The 27,853-nt window shown below is 40.4% G+C and overlaps 1 protein-coding gene across 1 annotated transcript; it reads left to right on the forward strand.

The window, feature by feature from the left end:
* The first annotated feature begins 906 nt into the window (after positions 1–906).
* LOC145010104 (uncharacterized) lies at positions 907–3,678 on the forward strand. The gene is made up of 5 exons (XM_078968687.1): positions 907–1,188; positions 1,270–2,096; positions 2,250–2,955; positions 3,152–3,446; positions 3,554–3,678. The coding sequence occupies exons 1-5, from the start codon at positions 907–909 to the stop codon at positions 3,676–3,678; spliced, it is 2,235 nt and encodes a 744-aa protein (XP_078824813.1).
* The last annotated feature ends 24,175 nt before the right edge of the window (positions 3,679–27,853 follow it).

The following is a 27,853-nucleotide window of genomic DNA, read 5'->3' on the forward strand; positions in this document are numbered from 1 at the left end:
CCTAAATATCCTCCAATGGTACTACTGTTGAATCATCCACTAAGCACTTCTGTAGCTGAGAGACATGGAAAGTACTGTGGATCTGGCTGAGCTCGTCCAGTAGATCCAGTCTATACGCCACCTTTCCCACTCGGGCTACCACCCTAAACAGTCCGATAAACCTCGGGCCCAATTTTCCCCGCTTCTTGAATCGAATGATGCCTTTCCAAGGCGACACCTTCAGGAGAACCATATCCCCGACTTGGAACTCCAAGTCAGATCGATGCTTGTCGGTGTAACTTTTCTGCCGACTCTGAGTAGTCTGAAGCCTGCTCCGAACCTGCTGGATCCTCTCGGTCGTCTCGAGCACCACCTCGGTGCTCCCCATGACCCTCTGGCCAACTTCACTGTAAGGTCGAACCTTGAAATATGATTATGTTTAAAATAAACTCAGCGTCAGCACGTGTATCGGCGTCAGCTCTAACATATTTCCGCTGTGTCTATATTAGCTTAGTTTACTCAATGTATATGTATTTGATGTAACAGATTCAGTATTTATCTTGTTTCCATAGTTATCATGTATAAGTTAGCTGTAATATCCCTGATTTGTAGGGATTGTCTATAATTGTTCTATATAGTCTTTTGTACGAGTTTGTAAAGATGTGGTCTTTCACAAACCCTAATCGTCGCTTTGTGCACACAATAATCTCTTTGTGAGATTATCTTTCTTAGTGAAAGTTTTCTTCGTGAATTTCTCTTGTTCTTACTCATTGTCTTTGTTTGATATATCGATTGATCTTAAGGTCTCTTCAATTGGTATCAGAGTAGGTTTCTTTTATCAAACAAATGGCTTCATCTTCTTCTTCATCAAACTCATCAAATCATCCCTCTGCTAAAATCCCTCCTTTCGATGAAACGAACTTTGCTATGTGGAAAATAAAGGCTCTATATGCATTAGAGTCTGTTGATGAAGATATGCTGGACATCGTTGAAAAAGGTCCTTATGTTTCGATGTATCAGCCTCTCAAAAACAATGTTCGTGATGGTACTATGAAGAAAACTCCCAAAGAGAACTGGACGGCAGATGACAAGAGAAAACATGGTCTAGATGTTCGTGCTCGTGCTGAAATCAGCTATTCTCTGCCATACAATATCTTTGGGTTGGTTCAAAACTGCATCTCAGCAAAGGAGATGATGGACACTCTGACTGTATCCTTTGAAGGAACTGAAGAAGTCAAGGCTACTCAAATAAATGATCTTAATCGAAGGTATGAACATTTTTTTGCTAAGAAAGGTGAAACCTTGACTCAAACTTTCAACAGATTCAATACTCTTGTTAATGATCTTCGGAGACTAGATCAGTTGAAGCATAGAACTGTCCTAGTGCAAAAGTTTTTGGATTCACTGGGTGCAGGTTGGGAAAATCATGTTGACGTGTTGAAAAACAGTGAGAAGATAAATTCTATGGATCTACATAGTCTCTATGGAAATCTTCGATACTATGAAGAATCAAAACTTCAAAGAAAGGAACTGATGAAAGATTCTCAGCGTGAATCCTCTGTAGCTTTGTTCTCCAACAAAAAGTTGGTGTCAGATTCAGACACTGAAAGTGATTCAGATATTGACTCATATAAAACTGACACTGATGATCTTGAAAAGGTTGTGGCAAGTGCAGCCTTGATTGTGAAAACCTTTGAAAAATCAGGTCGAAACTTCTCTAAGTTTCAAAAGAAGATGGGTGGAAAGTTCACAAAAGGTTCAGGAGCTGATAAAAGGACTGGTGCTGATAAGAAAGAGAAGGCTCAGTGCTTTAACTGTGGAAGCACTGATCACTTTGCAAAGGATTGTAAACAAAAGAAACAAGGATCAGACGAATACTGCAAGCAGAAGTACAACAAGCTGATTGAGAAGCTGAAAGCTGAAAACTTGGAACACAAAGTGCTTGTAGCTGAAGAAGAAAAATGGAAAACTGATGAAGAATCATCAGATGATGAAGTCAAGTGTCTAATGGTCAAAATGGAGGAACCAACTATTTCTGATAAAGACGAAAGCACTTTTGACACTGATATGTCTGATGCTGAAAATTCCAGGAAGTACAACATTGATTCTTCTTCAATGTACCAGGTTAAAAACTTTGTCTCCTATTCAATGAATGAAAAAATTAAAATGTTTGAGTATTTGGGTGTCATTAATTCTAAGAAGAATCAAACCATAAGAAACTTGCAAAATCAAATTGATCTTCTTAAAACTGATATTTCCATGAAAAACAGTATTATTGAGTCCACTCAGGAAAATCTCAGAATTACTAGTTTGTCAAACTCATCTTTGTCTGCTGAAATTGATGATGTTAAAAATCTTTTGATCAAAGAACAAACTGTGCTTCACACTTGGGCAAAATCCCATAAGAATGCTAATTACATCATTTCAGCTCAAATTCCTCATTCTTGTGAGAAAATTCTTGGGGGTAATTTTGCAGAAGCTAAAAAAGTTTTTAAAACACAAGAAAAGGGATCTGAGGTTTATTCCATGAATGAGATGAGAAATAATTTCAAAAATAAGTTTGTCAGTAACTCTTTTATTAATCAAAGCTTAATTGATAAATATTGCATTACCAATTCTGATGGTATAACTGAGTGCAATGTTGAAATTACCGGAATTGATCCTACCTCTTATCCTGAACATCTTGTTAGACCAATCCCTCTAACTGAGAATATTATTGCTTTTCCTATCTCAAATGGAGTGTTTCATGCTGTTCATGAACAACTCAAGCACTGCCCTGATTGCAATCCATCTGTGAATGAGTCAAAATCAGATACTGATAGTGTTACACCTAACACTGATCAAACTTCTCCTGATACTGTATTCAGTCGTGACTCAATAATAAACAAAAGAACTCAAAGCTCTCTTGATGAATCTTACATGTCAAAATGTGTTAAATCAAAAAATTTACTCATCAAGAAGAACTTTGGTACTAGAGTTTGTTACAGATGTGGTAATTCCTCTCACAAGATCAGTGAATGTTCTTTTGATAAATCATCCTCAAGAGCTGAGAATATTAAAATTAGGAATGAAAAATGGTCTCTTAAGTCTAACTCTTTAAACTGTCTTCCTAAGGAGTGCTATAACTTATTATCGAATAACTTTGTGAATGACCCATTTTTGAATGGGTCAGTGTGTTCTAACTAGTTTCTCAGTACTGCAGAGTCAAGAGCATCTTTGGTATTTAGATAGTGGCTGCTCAAGGCATATGACGGGATCAAAGTCTCTCCTGGAAGATTATGTTAAGAAAACTAGTCCTGCAGTTACTTATGGAGACAATGGAAAGGGATTCACTAAAGGATATGGAAACATCAAATGCAATAACGTGATTTTTCAAAACGTTTCATACGTAAAGGGTCTCTTCAATTGTGCTGATGTACATTGTGCTGATGATGACGTTCTGATGATATTTGATACTGAGCACCTTGGTTTGATTTCTTATCTTGATCTCTTCTTCAAATCTTCTAAACAAAAGTTGAATGATTCACTGTATTAAACCATACACTGATAACGACTTGAAACTCTTTGCCGATAGTTAAATCAAAATACCAAGATTTATCACACGCAACTACCTCTTCTCACCAATCTTACACTGATTCTGTGATTCAGTGTGCCAAAACACACACTGATGAGAGTTTACAGATCTTTGCCGATGGTTAGACCAAAGCACCACGGTCTATCACACGCAACAATCCATTCTCTACCCCTTTCTTATTCAGTGTCTAATGATTCAGTAAGATAAACCACTTACTGATGAACTCACAACAATCTGTGCCGATGGCACTATTCTTTGATCAGCTTGTTCAACTTCTACGTGCAAATGTGCGTGCTGATCATGTTCCCTTTCCTCGCTGGATTGCCCTGGTGTTCGACAAATTCTTCGCTGCTGATTATTTTTCTCACTCTGGGAATCCAATCCAATGCCCTCGCATGTCCGTTCGCATGTATCAGGATGATCCTTTGGATTCAGACATTGGGATCTCAGATAGGATGAGAGAATGGATTGCTCATCCATACACTATGCCTTCTCTCTCAGCTGATACTGATGAAGGAGGTGTTGATGGTGATCATGTGGATCATGCTGATCAAGAAGTGGATCGTTATGATGGCGGCCATTCCTCCCCTCCACCTTCTCCTCACCTTACCCCTGTCACTGGTCCTGCCTCCTCAGCTCCACAGGATCTCATGTCTCAAGGGGAGCAACCATCTCAGGGGGATCATCAGTCTCAGGGGGAGCATTCTTCTCAAGGGGAGCAACCATCTCAGGGGGATCATCAGTCTCAGGGGGAGCATTCTTCTCAAGGGATGCCTCTCTCTCCGGGGGAGCATTCATCCCCAGCAGCTCGCCACTTCTCTCCAAGGATGCAATCTAGCTTTCCAGTTGCTCCAGGAACATCCATGATTCAAATTCCTGCTTCCGCATTCTCTGAACTGATGTCACTGACTCGGGACATGAGTCAGCGTCTGCTTAATATTGAGGCTGATGTTCAGCAAATCAAGGAGGTTCTTTTACTTACTCCTGCTTCTCGTCCCATATCCAATGATGTTCAAAAAGGGGGAGATACTGATGATCACGCTGATGATCATGCTGATAGCGATCAAAATGCTCATGATGATGAAGATCAAAATGAAAAAGACACAACAACTGGTGACAACAGTATTCTTCAGCATGACTCACTCAACCCCGTTGAAGAAGCTGATCCTGCGGGACATGATAGTCCAGCAGCTACTGAAAGGTTATCTGATGATAGTGAGCATAATGATGAACACGAATCTGATTCTGCGGGGCATAGTAGTCCAGCAGCCACTGAGAAATTATTTGAAGATAGTGATGATGACGAAGAGCGTGATGAACCTGATGATGAATGTCAAATTTTTGACATTAACTTTATTGATCATCTCATTCCAGTTCAACAAGAAAGCTTAGATGATCTTGAAGAATCTATTCCGATACTTGCCGATCCTATTGCTGAATCAATCATTCCGGTCCAAGGAGAAGATTCGGACATTGCCAGTGAAGAATCTCATCCATTGTCTTGAAAGCGGAAAGTAGAAGATACTGACTTGGATCATTCTCAAACTGATACTTCTTCAACTGTGAAGAGACCAAAGTCCATCGTCAGTATTTCAAATATTGCCACTGAATGGAACATGTCCCCTGATCAAGTTAAGCAAATTCTTGATGAAGCAAATCAAGCTCAGCTTCTAAAGAACATTGCTCAAGCTGATGAATCTCACATTCAGCACGAACTTCAGGCCAAGGGATCTTTTGAAGCTCAAATGCAAAAGTTTCTTGAATTTCAGTCCAGGGCTCAGTCTTCTCAACCTCCTCCTAGTTCTAGCAAGCCCAAGACTGACAGTGTTCTTGACCGGATTGATCGAAAGAGATTTGAAGATGTTCTCAACCGGCGGATGTGTGGAGATAAGATCATCAAAGTCAAAGCTTCTAAGCCTCGAAACGAGAAAATTCTTACATTGCTGATCACTCGTCAAGGTCCTCAGCACTCTTATACTGAAGTTGTTAAGAGAGATGAGCTGATCAGGTATGGGTATTCGGAATGGATGGAACTGCTTAATCTTGCATCCAAGCAAACCTCAGCTCATTCTTCTGAACTGACTTGTGCTCTTCACTTGCTGATTAAGAAAGTTCAGCGTTTGGATCTTGTTCCTAAGGAACGATCTCAGCATCAAGGTCAAAGGTTGTCAGCTCATAAATCTCGAAGAACCAAGTTTCATGTCGATGGCGAAGATGTGTTGGTTCTAGACTTTGGTGCTAGTGCAATTAACAATTCACTTCCTCTGGGTGTTGATCCGGTTCAGCATCAATTCATCTCAGCTCCTGAGCACGGAATGTTCTATCTAGATAAAAACAGGAGGATGTGCTTTTAACGAACCACTGAGATCCCAAAGGCTCCAATCACTCACCTTGTTGGCTTAAGGCAAATGTGCATGAGTCATCAAGATCTATCTGGAGAATTTCACATCCTTATTGCCATGGAGCTACTGAACAGAAGACAAGAGTTGCTGGACAGTCCTTACTGGCCAGTTAAAATTGAAGCTGAAGCTGAGTATGAAGAATTTCTCTCAAGAGGTGTATTTATTTAGTTTGTTTTGAACATCATCATATTGGGGGAGATTGTAAGGTCGAACCTTGAAATATGATTATGTTTAAAATAAACTCAGCGTCAGCACGTGTATCAGCGTCAGCTCTAACATATTTCCGCTGTGTCTATATTAGCTTAGTTTACTCAATGTATATGTATTTGATGTAACAGATTCAGTATTTATCTTGTTTCCATAGTTATCATGTATAAGTTAGCTGTAATGTCCCTGATTTGTAGGGATTGTCTATAATTGTTCTATATAGTCTTTTGTACGAGTTTGTAAAGATGTGGTCTTTCACAAACCCTAATCGTCGCTTTGTGCACACGATAATCTCTTTGTGAGATTATCTTTCTTAGTGAAAGTTTTCTTCGTGAATTTCTCTTGTTCTTACTCATTGTCTTTGTTTGATATATCGATTGATCTTAAGGTCTCTTCATTCACCCCAGCATATCGGGATCCTGCACCTCCGTCCGTACAACATCTCGAATGGGGGACGGTCAATACTCGCGTGGTAGCTGTTGTTGTATGAGAACTCAACCAAGGGAAGGTAGGTATCCCAGCTACCACCGAAATCTAACACACATGCCCGTAACATATCCTCCAAAGTCTGGATGGTCCGCTCACTCTGACCATCCGTCTGCGGGTGAAAGGCGGTGCTAAAATGCAAACGAGTGCCCAACTCGTCATGAAACTTCTTCCAAAATCTGGAAGTGAATCGCACATCTCGGTCTGATATGACTGACACTGGTACCCCGTGCCGCTCTACTATCTCCCTGATGTAGATATCGGCCAACTTCTCGGTCGAGATGCTCTCCTGGATCGGAATAAAATGGGCGCTCTTGGTCAATCGATCCACGATGACCCAAATCGAATCTACTCCGCGCGCAGTCCTGGGAAGCTTTGTGATAAAATCCATCGTGATGTCTTCCCATTTCCACAACGGGATGTCCAACGGCTGCATCTTCCCATGCGGTCTCTGATGTTCGGCCTTGACCTTTCTGCAGGTCAAGCACCACTCAACGTACCATGCCACATCCCGCTTCATGCAGGGCCACCAATAATCTAGACAAAGATCCCTATACATCTTCGTCGCCCCGGGGTGAATAGAGAATCGGGACTTGTGCGCTTCCTCCATCAAGATCTGGCGCACGCCTCCGTGATATGGCACCCACACCCTGCTGTGTAGTGTCAATAGTCCTCGACTATCATAATAGAAGGAGGAAACCTGACCCACCACACGTTCGCTCTTCCGATGTTCCTCCTTGATAGCCTCCTGTTGAGCCTCCCGAATCTGCTCCAATAGGGGAGTCATCACAGTCATCCTCATGCAAATATTCGTGATCGGCGCTGCCTTGAGGCTAAGCGCATCGGCTACCACGTTGGCCTTTCCCGGGTGGTAAAGGATCTCACAATCATAATCCTTCACCACGTCCAACCACCGACGCTGCCTCATGTTCAGATTCGGCTGATCCATGAGGTACCTCAGACTCTTGTGGTCCGTGTAAATGGTACACCGAACCCCGTAGAGGTAATTCCGCCAAATCTTGAGGGAGAAAACCACTGCCCCCAACTCCAAATCATGCGTCGGGTAGTTCGCCTCGTGAGGCTTGAGCTGCCTCGAAGCGTAGGCAATGACATGTCCCCTCTGCATCAATACCGCGCCCAACCCTGAAATAGACGTGTAACAATAAACCACAAAATCCTCTACGCCCTCTGGCAGGGCTAAGATGGCCGCCTCGCACAATCTCTGTCTCTGTGTCTCAAATGCTACCTGCTGCTCGGGTCCCCACCGAAAGACCACGGCTTTCTTTGTCAGCCGTGTCAGGGGTACAACTATCTTGGAGAAATCCTGAATGAACCTCCGATAATAGCCCGCTAATCCTAGGAAACTCCGAATCTCAGATGGAGACTTCGGAACCTCCCATCTCATCACGACCTCGACCTTGGTCGGATCGACCAGAATCCAGTTCTGGTTGACAAGGTGTCCGAGAAATTGCACCTCGCGCAACCAAAACTCACACTTGGAGAACTTGGCATACAAGCTCTCCCTCCTCAGGGTCTCCAAAACCTCTCTCAGATGCTCCTCATGCTCCTCCTGCGTCTTGGAATAAACCAAGATGTCATCGATAAAGACTATCACAGATCGATCCAACATCGGTCTGCATACGTGGTTCATGAGGTCCATGAACGCGGCAGGAGCATTGGTGAGCCCAAACGGCATCACCACGAACTCATTGTGGCCATAGTGCGTCCGAAACGCGGTCTTCTGCGTACCCTCCTCCCTGACCCTCATCTGATGATAACCCGAACGCAAATCAATCTTGGAGAACCAAGATGCTCCCTGAAGCTGATCAAAGAGATCATCTATCCTCGGGAGTGGGTAACGATTCTTCACCGTTACCTCATTCAACTCCTGATAGTCTATACACATCCGGTGCGACCCGTCCTTCTTCTTCACAAACAGAATCGGGGCTCCCCAGGGTGAACTGCTCGGTCTAATGAATCCCTTGTCTAGCAGCTCCTACAGCTGCGTAGACAACTCCTGCATCTCGGGAGGAGCCAGCCGATATGGTGCCTTGGCTATCGGGGCCGCACCAGGAACGAGGTCAATCCTGAATTCCACCTGTCGCTTAGGAGGTATCCCAGGAAGCTCCTTTGGGAAAACATCTGCGAAATCTCGCACCACCGGAACCTCGCTCACGGTCGCATTACCCGCCTCCCGGGTATCCATCACGTACGCAACATATCCTGCGCATCCCTGCGGAAGGTAACGTCTAGCCCTCACTACTGAACATACAACGGGTCCGCGTTGTGGCCTCTCTCCATGAATCACTAACTCTCCCCCACCTGGAGTCCTGACTCGCACTAGCTGCTGCGCGCAATTTATCACCGCCCCATTAGGGCTCAACCAGTCCATGCCTATGATCACCTTGTTCCCACGCAACGGAATGGGAACCCAATCCACCAAGTAGCGCTCCTCGAACAAACGCAATACACAGTCCCGAAATACCATCGATGCTTGCACCGATCGATCATCAACAATCTCTACTTCCAAAGGACAATCCAGCATGCCCTAAGACTCAGGAAACTTCTTGCTAAGCGCAAAGGGACACAAACGATCGGGATGCACCCGAGTCGAACAACACCTGGACTGGGATACCGTTCACATGGAACGATCCTAACACATATACATATACCGGGCACATATCAATATCATAACATCATATAAATAAACGAGAGAGAAAAGAATCATACCCGTCACCACATCGGGTGCTGTGAGTGCCTCCTCGGTGGTCAACTGGAATGCTCGGCTCCTCACCACTAGAGCCTCTGCCTTGCCCTATTGGCCATCAGTGATCCGCAGGGTCGCTGGAGCTGGCGCCTTAACCGGCGTTGAACCTATCAACTGGGGGCAATTGGCCTTCTTGTGGCCCCTCTGGTTGCAGTGGAAACACAGCAACTCCGATTTCTGAATAACTGCTGCCGGAGCAGTGCAATCCCTGCTGAACTGCCCAAACTTGTTGCACTTGTAGCAGCCTGATGATCCTAACCTACACGCCCCCTCGTGCGTCTTGCCGCATTTCCTGCAGCGGCCCCGTCCCTGTTGGCCTTTTGGCCCCACATCTAATCCATTGGGCTTCTTCCCTGAAGCCCCTCCTGGCTGCCCCTCCTCCGCTTTCCGTTTCCGGATGTGCTCCAAATCTATCTCCCTCTCCCTTGCCCTAGCAATCATGGAGTCCAAGGTGTGGCAAGCTAAAAAACTAACATGCTCTCGGATGTCAGCCCGAAGCATATCATGATAACGGATCCTCCTCATATACTCGTCACCTGCATACTGGGGCACCAACAAAGCCGGCGCAAACTCTGCCCTAAACCTGGTCACAAAGTCCGACCAGGTCATAGCCTCAATAGCTGAGGCTCCCAAAGAATCACCCACTGACTCCCACCAATCTCGAGCTCGGTCTCGTAAACACCCTGCTGCATACCTCACCTTCGACCCCTCAGGGCAGAAGCTACTCAACTGCGCAGACTCAATGTCTGCAATCCACTGCCTGGCAACAATGTGGTCCTTCACCCCATGGAAATCCGGCGCACCGCTGCCCCTGAAGTCCTTAAAGGACAGTGTGCGAGATCCCGACTGGCCAGATGCCATGTCGCTCCTGAACGCCGCGAGGCGATCCTCCATCAACTCGATGATCCCTTCCTTAATCGACCCGAAGATAATGGGGGTCGACTCAAGGATACCTCTGGTAATCTCTGACGCGATGAACTCGCGTAGCCTCTCATCTATTGGCTCGGAACCTGATCTCGAACCTGATCCCTCTCCTGAACTGCCAACTGCTGGTCTCGGGCGTAGTACCACCATTCTGAAATACAAAGAAACAACCACGGTTAGCGATACTGATACCCTTGGAGGGAGCCCACCCACTACTAGTTCCCTAGTCTTATCTTAGCCTTCCTTGGTTCGGGTACGGATCCTCTGCTTTCAGTAGTACGGGCCCATACTACCTTCCACATCTATCCGTACCTTCCCTAAAGACCGCCTCGACTCGACCAGGTCCCTTCCCCTACTGCTGATCACTGCTACTCATTATCCTAGGCTTACCCTAGGAAACCTCTAACTCCACCCAACCCAGCCCTCAGCTGCTGAAGGACTCTTGGTGATGCCAATTAACTATTACCTGAATACAATCACATGTGCTGAGGCTCGGATAATCCTTCGAGTAAGGGACTCATCTCTACAACGATTACGACTCAAACAAGAGCTACACAATAGAGTCAAATCCAACACTCTGAGATTATTCAACCCTGATCACATGTGACTTAAACGTATTCACCTAACAGTTAACTCCCATCACTTCAAGGCCCACATAGCACAAAGCAAACAACATTTGGACGCAAGAAAAACAATCCCAAGCAACTCTATCCTCGAAGAAAGAATTGAACTAGCATACAATGCTAAACTCATACTATCAGAAATAACCTTAACAGGCTACCCTACTGTTGTCTACTCAGCTCTAGCATGCAGCTCTTTCATACACTGAAGCACATAAAGCAGGCACATAAGGCATCACTCCTAGATCCTTAGTCCTATTCTAGCATGCTGTTCTACAGAAACTGATAAACATAAATAAACTTGTATGGGTACATTGGGGAATACTTACTTGAGCTTGACCGCTTGCACACATCACACACATTATTCTTTCTTAAAACCCTTTACTTAACCCTTTTAGAAAACATTTTCTCTTTCCAAAATCTTTTAATCCCTCGATTTGAGTCCAAACACCCCCGAAGGTGTGTCCGAATCCCTCAAACCAGGGCTCTGATACCAACTTGTAACGACCCAATTTTCACGTCCAAAAATTTCGTTTTTAAAACATTACTTTAGAAAATGTTAATAGATAAAAACATTGTTTGACCAAACTACATCACAACATAAACCATGTTCAAAAGTCAAGTCATACAACCAATCAGAACATCAGAGTATAAATCCCAAGGAAATCTAATAAATGCGGAACCCAATGTGTGTGCATGATGTGTCGCTACCGAGCCAGCTCCTTCCCCTTCGATGAAGAGGTACCTGAAACCAAAACTGTAAACTGTAAGCACAAAGCTTAGTGAGTTACCCTTTATACCACAAACCATACAATCACATAACATACATAAATTGTCAGGCATATCTGGGTGCCCGACCTACCCCTTCGGTCCTCTCGACCGGATACTACCTAGCATATCTGGGTGCTGGCCTCCCCTTCGGTCCTCTCGACCAGATACCGCCTAGCATATCTGGGTCCTGGCCCCCCCTTCGGTCCTCTCGACCGGGTACCGGGGACTATTTCACCCCTACTACTACCACATAGCACATATATCACATAGTCTATCTAGCATGGCTGGGCATGATTGCCCCTTCGGCCCTATTGACCGGTAACCTGGGGACTATCTCCCTTACTATCAATAGCACATAGCATCATATCATACAAACACATAAACATATCACAGGTAGTAGCAACCTTAGATGAATATAACAGAGACAATCATCTAATCATACAACTCCTACTGGTGGGCCGGCATTGTGGCCTTAGACCCACCGCTGCTGGAAGGTAACTCACCTCGGAGTAGCTGCTGATCTTCGTGGGAATAGTCTGACTGCTGCTGCTGTTGTTCCGGAAATCCTCCGACTGTACTCCCACCAAACACTTAGTCAAAAACTGCTAACTAACCTTTGGGTAAAATGACCATTTTACCCCTAATCATGCCCTAAGTCAAAGTCAGAGTCAACTTCCAGTTGACCCGACTTGCCGAGTTGGCTCGCCAACTCGCCGAGTCCATGTCCAAACGACTGACCTGAATTCTGTTTCTACTCGTCGAGTTAGGCGTCTACTCGACGATTTTTCCTTCTAAACTGATGTTCAAGTCCTTCATCCCACTCGCCGAGTTGTATGAACAACTCGCCGAGTTCGTCTTCATTCGATGAACAAGTTATGCTGTGACTCGCCGAGTTGTATGAACAACTCGCCGAGTCTAATCTTGATCTAAGGAGATTGCCTTGAACTCACCGAGTCTGGGCATCGACTCGCCGAGTTCCACTATGGGTGAGTTTTGGCTTCCAACTCACCGAGTCCCTCCTGGAGTCACCACGCGACTTGACATAACAAAAAGGGGACAAACCCGGAGACTCGCGACTGGACTCGCCGAGTCAGATGAGCGACTCGCCGAGTCCGCTCCATGCAAGAGCTAAAAATGCGTTTTTGCGCGAATCCAATCCATGTCATTCATAGATCTGGGCTCCTAGAGCATGAATAACACGTAAAGTTTCCAATTTACGTGTAGATATCCATCTATGGGGTTTTTAGGGTCTAAAATGCACCAAAAGAGTAGATCTAAGGTTTATATGCAATATGGGCTCATAAAGGTAGTGGATTTGAGCTCCTGGAGCTCAACTACGCTTGGATCTAGGGACCAATCAACTGATTTCGAAATATTATGCACATACAAGCTTGGAAATGAGCCATGATGGACTTTAATGGGGCCATAAGCATGGAGACAAGGGGGAAAAACGAGCCATACCTTAGATATCACTTACAAATTGCTCCCAAGTGCTTGACCTCCTCTTCTTCTTCTTGATCTCCTTCCCTACACACTCCAATCTCCAAGAGGACACACCAAATGGTTTCAAATCCACAAAACAAAGCTTAGAACGAGGTATATGGCTCTTAGGGTGAATGGGGGCTGGCTTGGGGGCGGAAAGGGGGATTAAATAGGGTGCAAACCCATGAAACTTAGGGTTTCATCCAACAACGGTGACTCGTGGAGTCCAGGATATGGACTCGCCGAGTCGCCAACTTAAACGTGTCCCGGGTCCCGTCCCTACTCGGCGAGTCAGACCTATGACTTGCCGAGTCCAAGGCTTAAAGAGGAAAAATACTCAATCAAGATTTACATACCAAGAACCAGGTGCTACATGATTGCATCCAGGAAGTTAGGTAGTATGCGTGAATGAAGTGGGAAGTGTTGTAAGACTACGAGATAGCCGTAGCATTTACTAGTATCCAGACAGCCAGGGGGATGTTGTAAGACTGTGGGTTAGCCACAACATTCATTAGCAGCCAAATAGCGGAGGGTGGGCGAGGCCCATATATCCTAGTCAATAGAGTGTGGTCAAGGCATATATCTCTTAATTAGTGGAGTAAGGGCGAGGCTTGTATCTCCTAGTCAGTGGGGTGTGGGCAAGGCCTGTATCACCTAGTTTGCATGATCAGAGTCAGAAAAGGATAGATAGATAAAACTCGAGGGAGTTGTACCTGCATAACTCTAGATATGTGAGACCCGTGGGAGAGTCCCGTGCGTTAATAGCAAGGCAGGTGGGACCTGACAGAGACTATACGGTCAAAGTAAGGGAATCGGCGATCCCAAGATCAGGTAGTCAAGCGGCAAGGTAGATATAATCATTTTAGATAGCCAAAGTTCTCTTCGGAAGTCACTTGGAGTTGATGAGAGGTTGTGCTTGGGTTTGGTAACCAGTGAGAGTCCGATTTTCTAGGTAATGGTAGATTAGTTGGGACTAGGGTGTTCTCGGTTCATCCAGAAAGTGGATAAAAGATAGTAGGATCTTCGGACATGTTATGATAAAAGAGTTCTTGTGTGGAGTAGTTAGTTGATCGAGAGATGCTAAGTCACTCACAACGAGATTAAATAAACTCAGAGTAAATGATCTGACTCTGTTGCGCAACTCTTCTTTGAGTCTAACCATTGCAGTGGTGAATCCTTTACTCGAAGGATTATCTGATTCACACGCTAAGTTGGGTGTTCAACATCTGGACATAGTGAGGGGAAGTATTCAGTGGGTAACGACAAAATGATTGGCACTGTGAGTGGTTGGGATTCATTTGCGACAGAGAATTTATACTCCATAGATATAGGAGAGGGTTTCGTCGCTTATGTACAGTTGCCTTGGGAAGGCCATCGACTGAGCAGGGTAATGGTTGGACCCTCAGAATGCCAAGTGTAGTGGCCCTTTCGGAGATCGGACTGAGCAGACCAGATTATGCGTTGTATAAGAATTGTTGCAAACATTTAGACCAGTTCAGAGTAACTATTGTGTCCCATGAGAAGCATCATTTAGTTCGGGATAGATAGCGGAAGCCGAGGGTATGTCGCGTGAGAAGTATCTGAGGTAGATATTCGCAGAAGACTTCGAGGATGAAGTATAGTTTAAGTGGGGGAGAGTTGTAACACCCGAAATCCAGAAGATTAATTAAAGGAAGAAAAACCATAAGTCAAAGAAGGTCTACTTGGCGAGTCCAAGGATGGTAACTCGACCAGTAGAAGCAAGATTAGGTCGTTGGTGGAAGGACCCACTCGACGAGTCGGACTACTCGATGAGTTGGTTAGGGTTTGGGAAACCCTAAATCCTAGTTTTTGTACCCTATTTAAAGAGCAATAAGCCTCTCCCCCAACCTCCTTACTACCCTCTCACGTCCAGAAGCGAAACCCTAGCCATCTAACTCCATTTTTGATCATTGTGAGGCTAAGAGTCCCATTGTTGGTGCATGTATTGAAGGATAGAAAGATAGGAGGGAAGGGGAGCTTGTAGATCCAACACCTACTTCAGTTTGGCAGCATTTGGAAGGTAACAAGTCGTTACCTTGATCATTCTATTGATAGATCTCTTCATATTAAGCTTTGAAGCCATTTCTAGCACTTCTGTGGACTAATTCTTGGAAGGAGCATGATCTGAAGTTGCAACTTCAGATCTGGACTCTCTTATGACATTAATGTCGTAAAGCTTGAAGCTTTTTGAAGCTTGATGTCACACCCCCGAACCAGACGGTGGAAACGTCCGGGGGCTTGTGCGTGACTTCATCTTGTAATATCATTACATTGAATATAAATGAAACATAACATCATCATCACCATTCATAAGATGACAGCATTCATTGTTTACACCGAGTATTGTATTCGAATATTACGTGCCCAATTAGTCAGGGTATGATAACACAAAATATAACTAAGTATCCATTAGTTTGTTTCGCTCAACTTGCTTCAACGGTTTCCTGAGAATACAAGTTAATTTGAAAAGGTCAACATAAAAATGTTGGTGAGTTCATAAGTATATTTGAGAAAATGATTTGTATAACTTTGTAATCATAAGAAAATCCTGTATTTTCTTAAAATAGTTTGGTATGTTTATGTCCGATCTTGTATTAATGCATGTGTGTTATTGTTTGATAGAATTTCAAAAGAGATTGAAGAGAATGTAAAAAGAATGCCCCCAAGACAACCTATTGTTGCCCGTAAAATAAGAGTAGATAATGCTGTCGTACCGACACCGAGGTCGAATACCAGTGTGAGTAAGTTTCCGAGTAATCTAACATAAAAGAAAATAGTCTTTCGCAAACTTCATAACGTTAATTCCTCTAAGTGAACTGTCATAACCATACTAAATAAAGACAATTTTGCTTGTCTTGGCGTTTATGAACGCCGACTGAAAAATTGAATAAGGTTATAGTCACCCTAAACCGATGTAGTATAACTGCAGTGAACAACTCAGGTGTGGGGTGTCATCCCCGTATAGATCTATACACAAAACCATGCTCTCCCTCAAGGAGACTCTGATTATAAGTACAAGCTACGATCGTACACTCAATAGGTGTCAACCGAAAAAAACTCACTAGATCCTTAATCGAATTTACGCGAAGAGAAACGTATAAAACTCATTCCAGGCCCAACGAACCATGTAAGTGAGCCACTAGGGCATCGCTAAACATGTGAGTCAATTCAAGACCTAATAGGAATGAGGTTTATATAACATGGACCCGAAATATATGTAAAAGGACAACTAAGGCCCATTTCTCATGTAATCTATTTACAGGTCCAAATAGCATGCAAATAGTATCCAAGGTCCGTCGCACATGTTAATGGGTCAAAAAGGTCCAATGAACATATAAATAGTATTCGGGACCTATCAAACATATAAATGGGCCACTAAGGCCCGATAACCTAAAAATGATCAAAATTAATCCGTTTGTTAGTTTATTGTTGGTTTTGGTTCAATCATTCACTAAAATAGCATAAAAGGTCCACTTTTTGTAAAAATGACGTTCTTAGCCCAATAAGCCAAAACTTTACAATTAAGGCCCAATTTTAGTAAAAATAGCACTTTAGTCCCCATTTTGTTCAAAACTTGTATTTATGACTAGTTTTTGGTAAAAATAATATTTTAAACCCATTTTTGTCAAAAATATCATTTTTGGCTTGATTTTTGTGAAAATACACATTTTTCTGGTTTTTGGCTTTTCTTACCTGGTTGTTGAGAAAACTCATCGTAAGTCTAAATTTGGATCCGTAAATTCTAAAAGTTTGGAAATTTTGTCTACTTTTTTCACAATTTTTCTCATAATTTTTAATGGCTTCTAACAAGTGTGAAATTGCTCACCTTCACAGGCTGGTCCGAAATTATTTCAAATATGATAGATAGTTTTGTAAAATTCGCCAAAAATTGTAGAAAAATCATATGAAAACGTGAGAATATTCATGTTAAAGGTATAAACCTGAACTGTTTGCATGTAAATTATTTTTGAAAAATATTATCATTAAGTTGGTCAAAACAGTCCGATATTGGACCAAAACGTTTCTGTTAATGGTTGGTTTATGACTTTAGTTTATAGATCTTTGAACACAACACTCATTTTTGCTATTTTAAGTGTATAAATCCCAGATCTACAAGTTTACAGGTATTATATGTGATAACACATACTTTTACCAAGGTTTTCTTATAGATACAAGTGAAAAACTTAATATTCTTAACATATTTTTAGATTTAGGAGGTAAATAACACATAATCAACAAATAAGTCATGAGAAACACACATATTCATGTATATACACATATATCTACACAAAGCAACTTGTATTCTCTGCCAAAACCAAGTAAAAATAAAAAATAGGGGGTATGAACTCACCTTGGGGTGATGGATTGGTTTGATGAAGAGATATGAGAAGATGATGTTGTTTTCAGCCTTAGCAAGCTTTCCTTGTGTGGTTTTCGAGTTTAGAAGGTTTCTAAGAGTATGATCACAAACAAGTGTTTAGAAGGAGTGTTCTAACACAAAAATGAATTTGTTTAGCTTGAATGTGTGATGACTTACCCAAGATTGATGGTCTTTAGCGAAGATCTTCTTGAATCACCTAGAGATCTCGAAAATTTGGATGGAACGAAGGAGGATGTTCTTGAGTGTTTGAGAGGGTTTTCTTCAAATATTTTTGAGAGAATGAGGGTGGTGTAAGGTGTTTTAGCCGAGTAGAAGAAGAAGAGAGGAGAGAGGGGGTGAGGTGATGTGCATGGAGATCCTCCATGCAATAAAGAGGTGGCAAGCTCTCATAATTCATCCAATTTCTCTTTATTTTCTTTTCTTTTCCTTATTGGGCCGAGAATTGGGCTTAAGATGGATGAAATTAAATTAGTTTGGCCCACTCTTGGTTTTGCTCGATTTTGTGAAGCCCAATAAATATGTTTCGGCCCATTGGGCCCTTAAGTGTATTCACGACCCAATTTGACATAAAGGAATAGATTTATTAGTTATGGCCCAATAAGGTCCATTAGGGTTAAAATGAATCATTCTAGGCCCAAATGGTCCAAATTGTTATAGATTTATGAATTAGGTCCATATAGAATCCAAATAGGGTTTCTAAGTCCAATCTAGTTGAATTGAATGCTTATTGATCCATTAGGCCTAATAAGGAGATCTTAGTCCATAATGAACTTGAACCTGGATCTCTAGGGTTTTCAGCCCTTAGTTGAACACATGAGATGTATTTGAATGAGCATAGAGTATGATATTCTCTTAGAGTACAAGTTATTACTCTAGGTGAATGATTATGTGAGAGTAGAATTTCCTAGCAAAAGTGCTAGTTGTGACACTTGAGCCCTTCTCCATATTCTAACCTTTTTTAGCCTAGTTGTTGGCATTTGGAACTTGCATGCACGTAAAGTTTGCAACTTTACGTTGTAATCATTTCCTAGGAGGTCAGATATGCAATCGGGAGCCTTAGTTTAGCTTAAAAGCGACTGAATGAGAAGTGGACCAAAGGAACTTGACAAGTTGGATAGCCAACTCAACGAGTTGAAGAGGGTTTCTCGGTTTCTGGTTTCTACATGAACTTGATGAGTCCAGAAAGGAACTCGACGAGTTGAGTTAACTTGTCCCGACTCCGTACCAGGTAGAACTCGACGAGTCTATGAAGGGACTCAACAAGTTGACTCGGTGTATCACGAGTCTAAATTGCCTAGGAACTCGACGAGTTAGGAGGTAAGTCGACTAGTTGGGTCAACTAGAAGTTGACCTCGACTTTGACTTTGATCATGGGTAAAATGGTCATTTTACCCTAAGAAGGATTCATCAGTTATTGACTAAGTATTATGTTGGTAATGATACCTCAGGGAGTTGAGTGATCAGCAGTTCGGAGATCTACCAACTAGCAGCTAGAGGTTTATTCGTGGGTTTCTGCAATCAACTTGTGAGGTGAGTTTTCTCAAGTAGGAACGGATCGAAGACACCAATGTCGACCCATTTATATATGTTAGTGTATACTGGATTTAGATCCGATGTCGGGGTTAGCGCGATGTAGTTTATATGTTCCAGATTTTTGTCCGATGTCGGGCGAGACCCGATGGAGGTTTATATGTATGTTACCCGATAGGTGATAGTAGTAAAGTTAGGTGGGTTGGGATGGTGTTTCTTGAGTTTATGTTGTTAGAGAGACAAAAAAAGGAGAATGGTTACCCATAAAGAAGGATTTATTTATATAACCATTTAAATACTAAAGTAAATAAATAAAATAAAAAATTATACATAGTCCTTATGGTTTATTAAAAATCATAATTACAGTCTCTCTATTTTTTTGATACAAATGGTCTTGTACAAAACTAGCATAGTTGGTCCCCTAGCCATATAAAATGACTTTTTAACGCTTACTAATTTATTATAGAATTTTTATATAAATTATAATTAATTATAATAAATATAAATAAAATTAAAATGGGTCCACCAATCCTAGTTCTCTCTCAACTTTACCAGTTCCCGTTTCTCTCTATTATTTTTTCTATCCATCTATACGTTCATCTTTTTCTAGATCGATGAACACACATAAAGGGATAGGTGATGCTAGATGTGTCCATCATCCATTTACGAACGTTCCTCACAACATCTCCAAAGAACCAAATGCACCCCAAGGACAGATTTGCATGAAATATAGATCGTTATTACTCAACAACCCCTATTATGGATCTCAATTCACCGCCCACCTCCGCTGTTGAAGCAAACCCTTTGCTTCCGCTTCCCTTCTTCAATATCCGGTGTTTGAATCAACACCCATGTCACATGTGCGCTCTAGTTGATAGATAAAGGAAGAGGACTAGGGTCATCGCTTAATGTCACCCGTCCTCGTCTATGCTTTGCAATTTCTAAGGTGTGTTACTTGTGATTTATGGGATGTCATTTCTAACTTGATAAATCCAATGTAAAGATGCAAATATTTACGAATTTTTCAATCAGATGCAATTAGAAAAGTGATGTTGTTTATCGAAGATAAAGAATTTGACAATAAAAACCAACATATGCAAATTTGGGGTGTGTTCCTTGTGATCATGTGATTTTTGCTTTGGCTGAGAAGAATGTTGCAAAACTATGTAGAAGAACTTGAGGGATCTTCAGAGGTTTGAGAATTTTATTGTTTATGAATAGTGATTTAAGGTTTTACTAACGCAGTCGACTGCATTGCTTGTTTATGAATAGTTATTTTTGTTTATGAATAGTGATTTAAGGTTGTATTAAGGCAGTCAACGAGGGTAGGTATCAAATATGGGTGTGAGCTAAAAGGAAACAGAAAGAAAGAAGTGGGTGCAGATGTGTGGGTAGGGTTTTTTTAACTATATTTTGTTTAAGAAAAGGATAAAATAAATTTAAAAAGGATAAAAAAAAGTTGTTTTATGTATCTTAGAGACTATTGATGCAAGTTTTAAAATTCGCAATTATCATTCTTTTTGAAAACAATAAAAATAAATAAATTAAGTAGAAACATAATATTTCAGCAAACACCATGCATTCAAGCTTCTTTACATGATAAACCCAACCATCATAATATTTCAGCAAACACCATGCATTCAAGCTTCTTTACATGATAAACCCAACCATCATGGATATTTCTAGAAAAAATATCCCATGTTACACCACAAGATATTTTTAAAGAAATCGAACTCCCAAACTCATGCTCACATGGATATAAAACCTGATGTATAATCCAGTTAAGCTGAATATCACTTGCACAATCACCATTCATATCAAATATCAAAATATTTTAAAGAAATCGAACTCGCAACCTCACGCTCACATGGATATAAAACCCGATGCATAATCCAGTTAAGCTAATATCACTTGCACAATCACCATTCATATCAAATATCAACAAAATTAATAGAGACTTTTAGTAAGCCATAGGTACTATTTATACGATTGTATAAATAAAAATATAAAATGTAATAAAATAAAAAAATAAAACAGTTCTAAGTTTTTATAGACGAAAACACAACAAAAAAAATTCCACATTTTAAGAAATTCCATGCAACTTGGAACATTTTCCAAGCAATTTGGAACATTTTAAATCGGTACTTTATGCAAATCACAAAACTAATTTATGACAATTTTTTTTTGAATTCTCTATTTTGTTGATCATTTTAATATATTAGGTTCATATATAAAACATCTACTTCACATATACATTCACAAATTTATATTTCTTTCCTTTAATTTGGTCTTATTAAACAATTTAATTAATTCGCTAAATACTATTTCATTTCATTTGTAAAGATTAAATTAGTCTTGACTGTACCTATTTGTACCTTACGTAGACAGTAGACGGCAATAGCAATAAAACCTTGTCATTGTTAACCCCAAAATGGTTCAAAAATGAGCATAGTTTGCACGATGCTATCAAAGACCAAGTTAGGCCATAAAACAACAATATAAACACCAATCGATCACACAGTAATCAACTATGGGAATCGGAAGCTGGCTCTACACAAACAGTACCAAGAATCTAAGGGTCAAAATAGTCCACCCAGGTGGCCATGCTGAGCTTCACGATCGTCCAGTTCTTGCTGCTGACATCATTCGCCGGAACCCTAAATGCTGCGTCGCCCATCCAAACGTCTTCAAGCAGCCATGGGCAATCGTGCAACCAGACACCATGCTAATGCCTGGTGAGAAGGTGTATGTCGTCCCAATTTCAACTGTTAGAAAGCTTCAGAAACTGTCGATAAAGAGATCAGTCTCTGTAGGTCAAGATGGACAAAGTTTCAAAAAGCTGAGTAGTGAAGAAGATGACGATGGAGAAAGTGATACTAGTTGTTGCTCGGTGGATGATGGTGATGCAAGTATTTGTATGAAGTCGTTTAAAGGTGGGGATGAGTCAGATGAGCGTAAAAGCTGTTTTACTTGTATGTTTGCGAGTGGGAAACAGACATCAGGGTCTATTAAAGAAACTGTTACGAAGGGTGGACAAAGGAATAGAAATCAGGGAGAATCGCCTAAGAAACTAATCACGGATCTTGATTATTGGCAACCAAATCTTCATAGTATTGTTGAAGAAAGAAGCATTAATCCAGAGTGATTTTTGTTTACTATATTTTTCTGTATAATTTAAATAATCTTTGAAATTTTAAATTAGTGAAGAGAAAGATTTCATAACAATAGAGTTTAGGATGTGCAAATAAGATTTCGTTCAGCAGAGGACAAAACTGCGCATATGGTAATAAAATTCGATATCCTTTGGCATCATTTCCCAAACATCATAAAAACCTAATCTTTACTCTTTCAGATTTTTATAAAACCGATGATGGATTTAACCAAAATCGAAAAACGAAAACACAAGTTTAACCTACTAATCGGTAGCTCATAACAACTCTGATTTTGATAGGGAGAAATGCCAACAGACTAGTGGAACAAAAAAGAGACAGTTAGGTTTGGCAATTGAATCCTAAGTCACCTTATACGAAAAAACAGCGGCGTTCAAAGAGAACCTATAAAAGAATAAAGAATGTGAGTGAGTAAAACCTAACTCTGTTGAATTTATAGACAGGTCGATGGCTACAAGGTTATGTATGGCAATTTACAAAACTACCCCTTGCCCATAGTTAAATTGTTCTAAGTTCTAACGGTACTTCTAAGTTTTATATGCTTTAATTTTTTACATTTTGTTATCAAGATAATAACAATATTTTTAGAGTTTTCTTTACTAGATGGTATTATGAAAAAGTATTTACAAACCATTAGTATTTTTCAAAATATTTACCTAACAATTTTATATATATATATATATATATATATATATATATATATATATATATATATATATATATATATATATATATATATATATATATATATATATATATATATATATATATATATATATTAAAAAAAAAGATAAATTAATAGTCCATAAAACTAAAGATGTTTCTTCACGTGTTATTCTTCACATGTTTACCATTATTTATCATGGTTGCTTTATGTATGCAAGTAAGATAAAAAAAATTGTGATTATTTTACTTAATAGTAGCAAATTCTGATTATAGACATTTTATTCTCTTAGTCATTAGCGTCAGTACAGGTTTTGCGTCTCGAAACCCGAACTTCTTTAGTATATCTTCAAAATACTTAGCTTGATGTAGCAGGATCCTGGTTGATTCTTGTTTGACCCGAAGCCCCAAAAACATGGTCATCTCGCCTAAAGAACTCATCTCGAACCTCTTCTTCATAACGTTTTCGAACTCTTTGCTCAGTTTTGAACTCGTCGACCCGAAAATGATGTCATCGACATAGATCTGAACAAGAATTTGATCAGAACCAACATGCTTAATAAATAAGGTTTGATCAACTGTCCCCCGCAAATAGCCATGCTCGAGCAAATTCTTCGTAAGCGTAGCATACCACGCCCTTGGAGTTTGGTGTAACCCATATAAAGCTTTTCCAACTTGTAGACGTGATTTAGAAATTTTGAATTGACAAACGCAGGAGGTTGATCAACATAAATCTCTTCCTTCACAACGCCGTACAGGAAGACAGTCTTAACATCCATCTGGTAAACTGTGAAGTTCATGTAAGAAGTATAAGCGAGGAAGATGCGAATAGCCTCCAACCGAGCTACCGGAGCAAAAACTTCGGTGTAGTCAAGACTCTCAATCTGACGAAATCCATGAACAACCAATAGGGCCTTATTCCGCACAATAACCCCTGAATCATCTTGCTTGTTTTGATATACCCATTGTGTGTCGAGTGACTTCTTACCCTTAGGTAATTCAACCACCTTCCAAACCCCAAGCTTTTCAAATTGATTTAATTCTTCATGCATAGCATCCACCCAGCTGGGCTCATTCAAAGCCATTTGAATATTATTTGGCTCTATTTGAGATATGAAGAAAGAATAGCAACATGTATTTACATCTCCACTCCGACTTCGCGTTGGAACACCATCACCCAGCTGGCATTGTCAATTGGGTGATCTCGTTGAATTCTGGAAGGTAGATCCTAGCTGATGTGATTGAGTGAAACGGGAAGAGTGTGAATATTTACAAATCCATCATCTGCTGATTGATCCACCTCTGAAGGTCTAGGATCATGAGAGGAACTCACCACGAACCTGTTAGCAATCGGATCGGGAAAGAGAAGTTTCATAAACGTTTGAGTATCAGCGAAAGCATCTCTAGTCATAACCTCTCTTTCATCAGGAGTAAATGGAGTAGCATCAGGATCTGGATTGTTTTTCTGTATTCTAAGAACTAGACAGATTACTTGGAACAGATGATTCCACTGAAGGAGTTTTATAAGACACCACCGGTGGTCTGTAAATAACTTCTTCGTCCTCATCTTTAGTCACAACCTTTGAGCCAGAACAGGAACCATATAGATCATCTGAAGACACATTGAGCGATTTGAACAGAGACGTATAGTCAAACAGCCAATCTGGACCTACTCTAGTATCCGTCTCATTCTCCTCCAACCAGCGCATGTCGAAGGATTCTACAATTTGCTTTGTCTTCTTGTTGTAAACCCTATACGCCGTGCAAGAAACATACCCCACAAACTAACAATCATCATCTTTGGCATTGAACTTTGGGTTGGAATCCAGATGAAGGAGGGTGCAGGGACAACCAAATATCTAGAAATGACTAACAGATGGTTTGTGACCAAATAGAATTTTGTACGGGGTCTTTATCCAAGCTTTGTTGATCAGGACACGATTTTGGACATAACATGTCGTGTTAATCGCCTTGGCCCAAAAGAAAACTAGAAGTTTGGAGTCACATAACATTGTCCGTGCAACGTCTTTTAACGTTCAATTTCGCCGCTCAACAACAACATTTTGTTGCGGTGTGTGAGCAATACTAAATTGATGCACGATCCCGTTTTCCGCACAAAAATGATCAAGGACAACATTCTTGAACTCCGTCTCGTTATCAGTTCTGAGCGCCTTCACATGTTGGTTGGTTTGGTTCTCTATTATCACAATAAACTGTTGGATTAGTATCTAAGTCCATAACTATTTTGGTATGTACTTGACCCGATGGTGCATGGTCCTTTTGGGTTGCCTCACCAAAGCAACTTGATTGGAGAAATAAATAAAGAGAGAGAGAGGTTATTATGATTTATTAATATGTTATAAGAATAATATATTAAAGGAGAAATCATATTTGTTTAATTAATATTGGTCAATAATTAATTAAGAATTAATTTTGTGATCAAGTGTAATTAATTAAACTAGAGGGGCTGAATTGTAATTATGTGATAGTTACAAAATAAGGCAAGGATTATCTTATTAATGGGTTGGACGAATCTAAGGTGATAAGGCCTTAGAATTCGACTAGGATAAGGGTTTCTAAGACTTATCTTATGGTTACTTGGTGGGCAAGCAACTAGATAAGGATAAGGACTAAAACCCTAATCTTTACACCTATATAAACCCCCTAAGGTTCATGAATTCGTGTATCCCTTCCCAAGAGGTCCTAGAGATAAATTCTTATACCTCTCCTCTCTCTTTATAACTTCTCCATTTGCTCTTGGTGTTTGTAAGCCATTAAAGGAGTGACACTTGTGACTCTAAGCCTTGCAAAGTCAATTCAAGGAGGAATTAGGATTGTTATTGCTACATAACAATCAAGGTAATATCTTAAACCTAATTATATGTTAATATCGATTTCCATATGCTAGAATTAGGGTTTATAGTCTTGGATAACTTGCATGTACAATAGAGAAACCTAGATCCAAGCATTAGGGTTTGTATGAGCACATAGGATGTCTTATGACCAAAACCCATCAGTGGTATCAGAGCCTAGCTTGGTTTCAATTGTATTGATGCATTACATGTTCAAAATATTCATTTTTTTGGTGTTTTGGAGGCTGGACTCGCCGAGTCCATAGCTGAACTCGCCGAGTCCATGCTGATTCGATGAGTCCAGGCTTGACTCGATGAGTCAACTCGTCAGATGGAGGGTATCTCGGGTTTTCTTGTTGTTTTTTCTTATGGATAGTTACCTTATCATGTTAGATCAATATTAATACGATTATATGATATATTTGACTATAATTTTGATCTAATTGAAGATATTTATCAATTAAGAAGATAATTGTTTCCTTATGTGATAATTGATTAATTATTTTGAGTAAATTGATAAATTGTTTTGCAAGAAATCATTAAATAAATCAAATATGGATAATTATGTGATTAAATGTTAATTTGGATTATTTGTTATTTGATCCTTGTTGTTATGAAAAGTTTCATATTTTGCACTTTAGGTTTTATAGTTTAAATTTGAAAAGTTTTGTTGTTTTGAAATTTAAATAGTTGAAACCCTAATGTTTTGAAAAAGGTTTCAAAACTTGCCCTCAAGTTTTGGAATTTAAAAGTTGATTAAAAGTTTAATTAGGAATGTTAAATTATAAAACTCTAGTAATGTTTTGAAAAGTTCAATTCACACCCGTATGGTTTTATTAATTAATTAAGGTGTATAATTAAAAGAGGTTTAATAAATCCATAAAAGTTTAGATTTACAATTTAATTGAATTAAAAGTATAATTGTTAAATTTGATCATCTAATATTTTAAAAGTGTAAAATGCACCTTATACTATATATAACATTAAAAGTCTAACATTATATATATGTATGAGTAAAATTCAGTCTTACCGTTAGTAGGCCTCATTCACGAAGCTGGTCTATAAGGGGTGTTTAAGGAAATTGTCTATAAAATGGCGATTGAATGGGTATCCACTCTTACCCACCGCACTCTTGACTAGTGGAGGGTCGTTAGCCGAACGGGTAGGATAGGATGAAACCTTCCATTATAAGTATAATGAAATACAAAGTAACTAAATGTTTTTCAAATTCCCAATCTTAGTTACTTAGGCAAAAGTGAATTGATGCAATTCCATGAAATTACACTTTGCGCCCTTGCGAAGATGTTAGTGGAGCGTGTGTGGTTTACCGGCACACTAAATGGTTCTAAGCAAAGGTAGCAAAGGGTGACTCAATGTTTGTCATAGTTCGGTGGAGCGTGTGTGGTTTACCGACACATCGAATAGGTGACTGTAACATGTGAGGGCACCATGTAAGTTTGCATGGTTATTCACACCCGCTTTGTGATCCTCGGCATCCCAGTCACAAACAAGAGGGGCATATCGAGATTTAAACATGCCATTGAAATGTTCAATGAATCTCAAAGGATCTAGGAGTTTTCATAGATTTAAAACTTCAATTTCTTTTTCGTTTTTCATGGTGGAAATTAGTGAATCGTCATTCACTTACCTTCAAATATTCTGCAACTAGATTACGGCATCCCTTTTCTAGGTTGTAGCGTATTGTGTTGGGTCCTAGCCTTAGTATCTCATTTGGGTGATTTACTAAGGACTCAATCGATCAACTAACTTGAATTTGTTTTCTCCCGTTTTGTAGATGTCAAAGTTCGACAACTATGGTCTTCTCAAATCCCGTGGAACAAGCATACCACATGAAGATGATATTCCACGATTCGATCGAGGAACAAGAAATCATGCTTCACTTCGTCCTCCTCCTCCAATTGTTCTCCCTAACCCACAAGATCGAAGAATTGAAAGGTTCAATATCACTAAAGCCCTATTGGAAATGAAACATGAAGATGGTAAGCCCGTGTGTGCCCACGTTC

This window comes from Lactuca saligna, chromosome 8 (genome assembly GCF_052625555.1).
Source record: "Lactuca saligna cultivar CGN05327 chromosome 8, ASM5262555v1, whole genome shotgun sequence".
Lineage (NCBI taxonomy): Eukaryota > Viridiplantae > Streptophyta > Magnoliopsida > Asterales > Asteraceae > Lactuca > Lactuca saligna.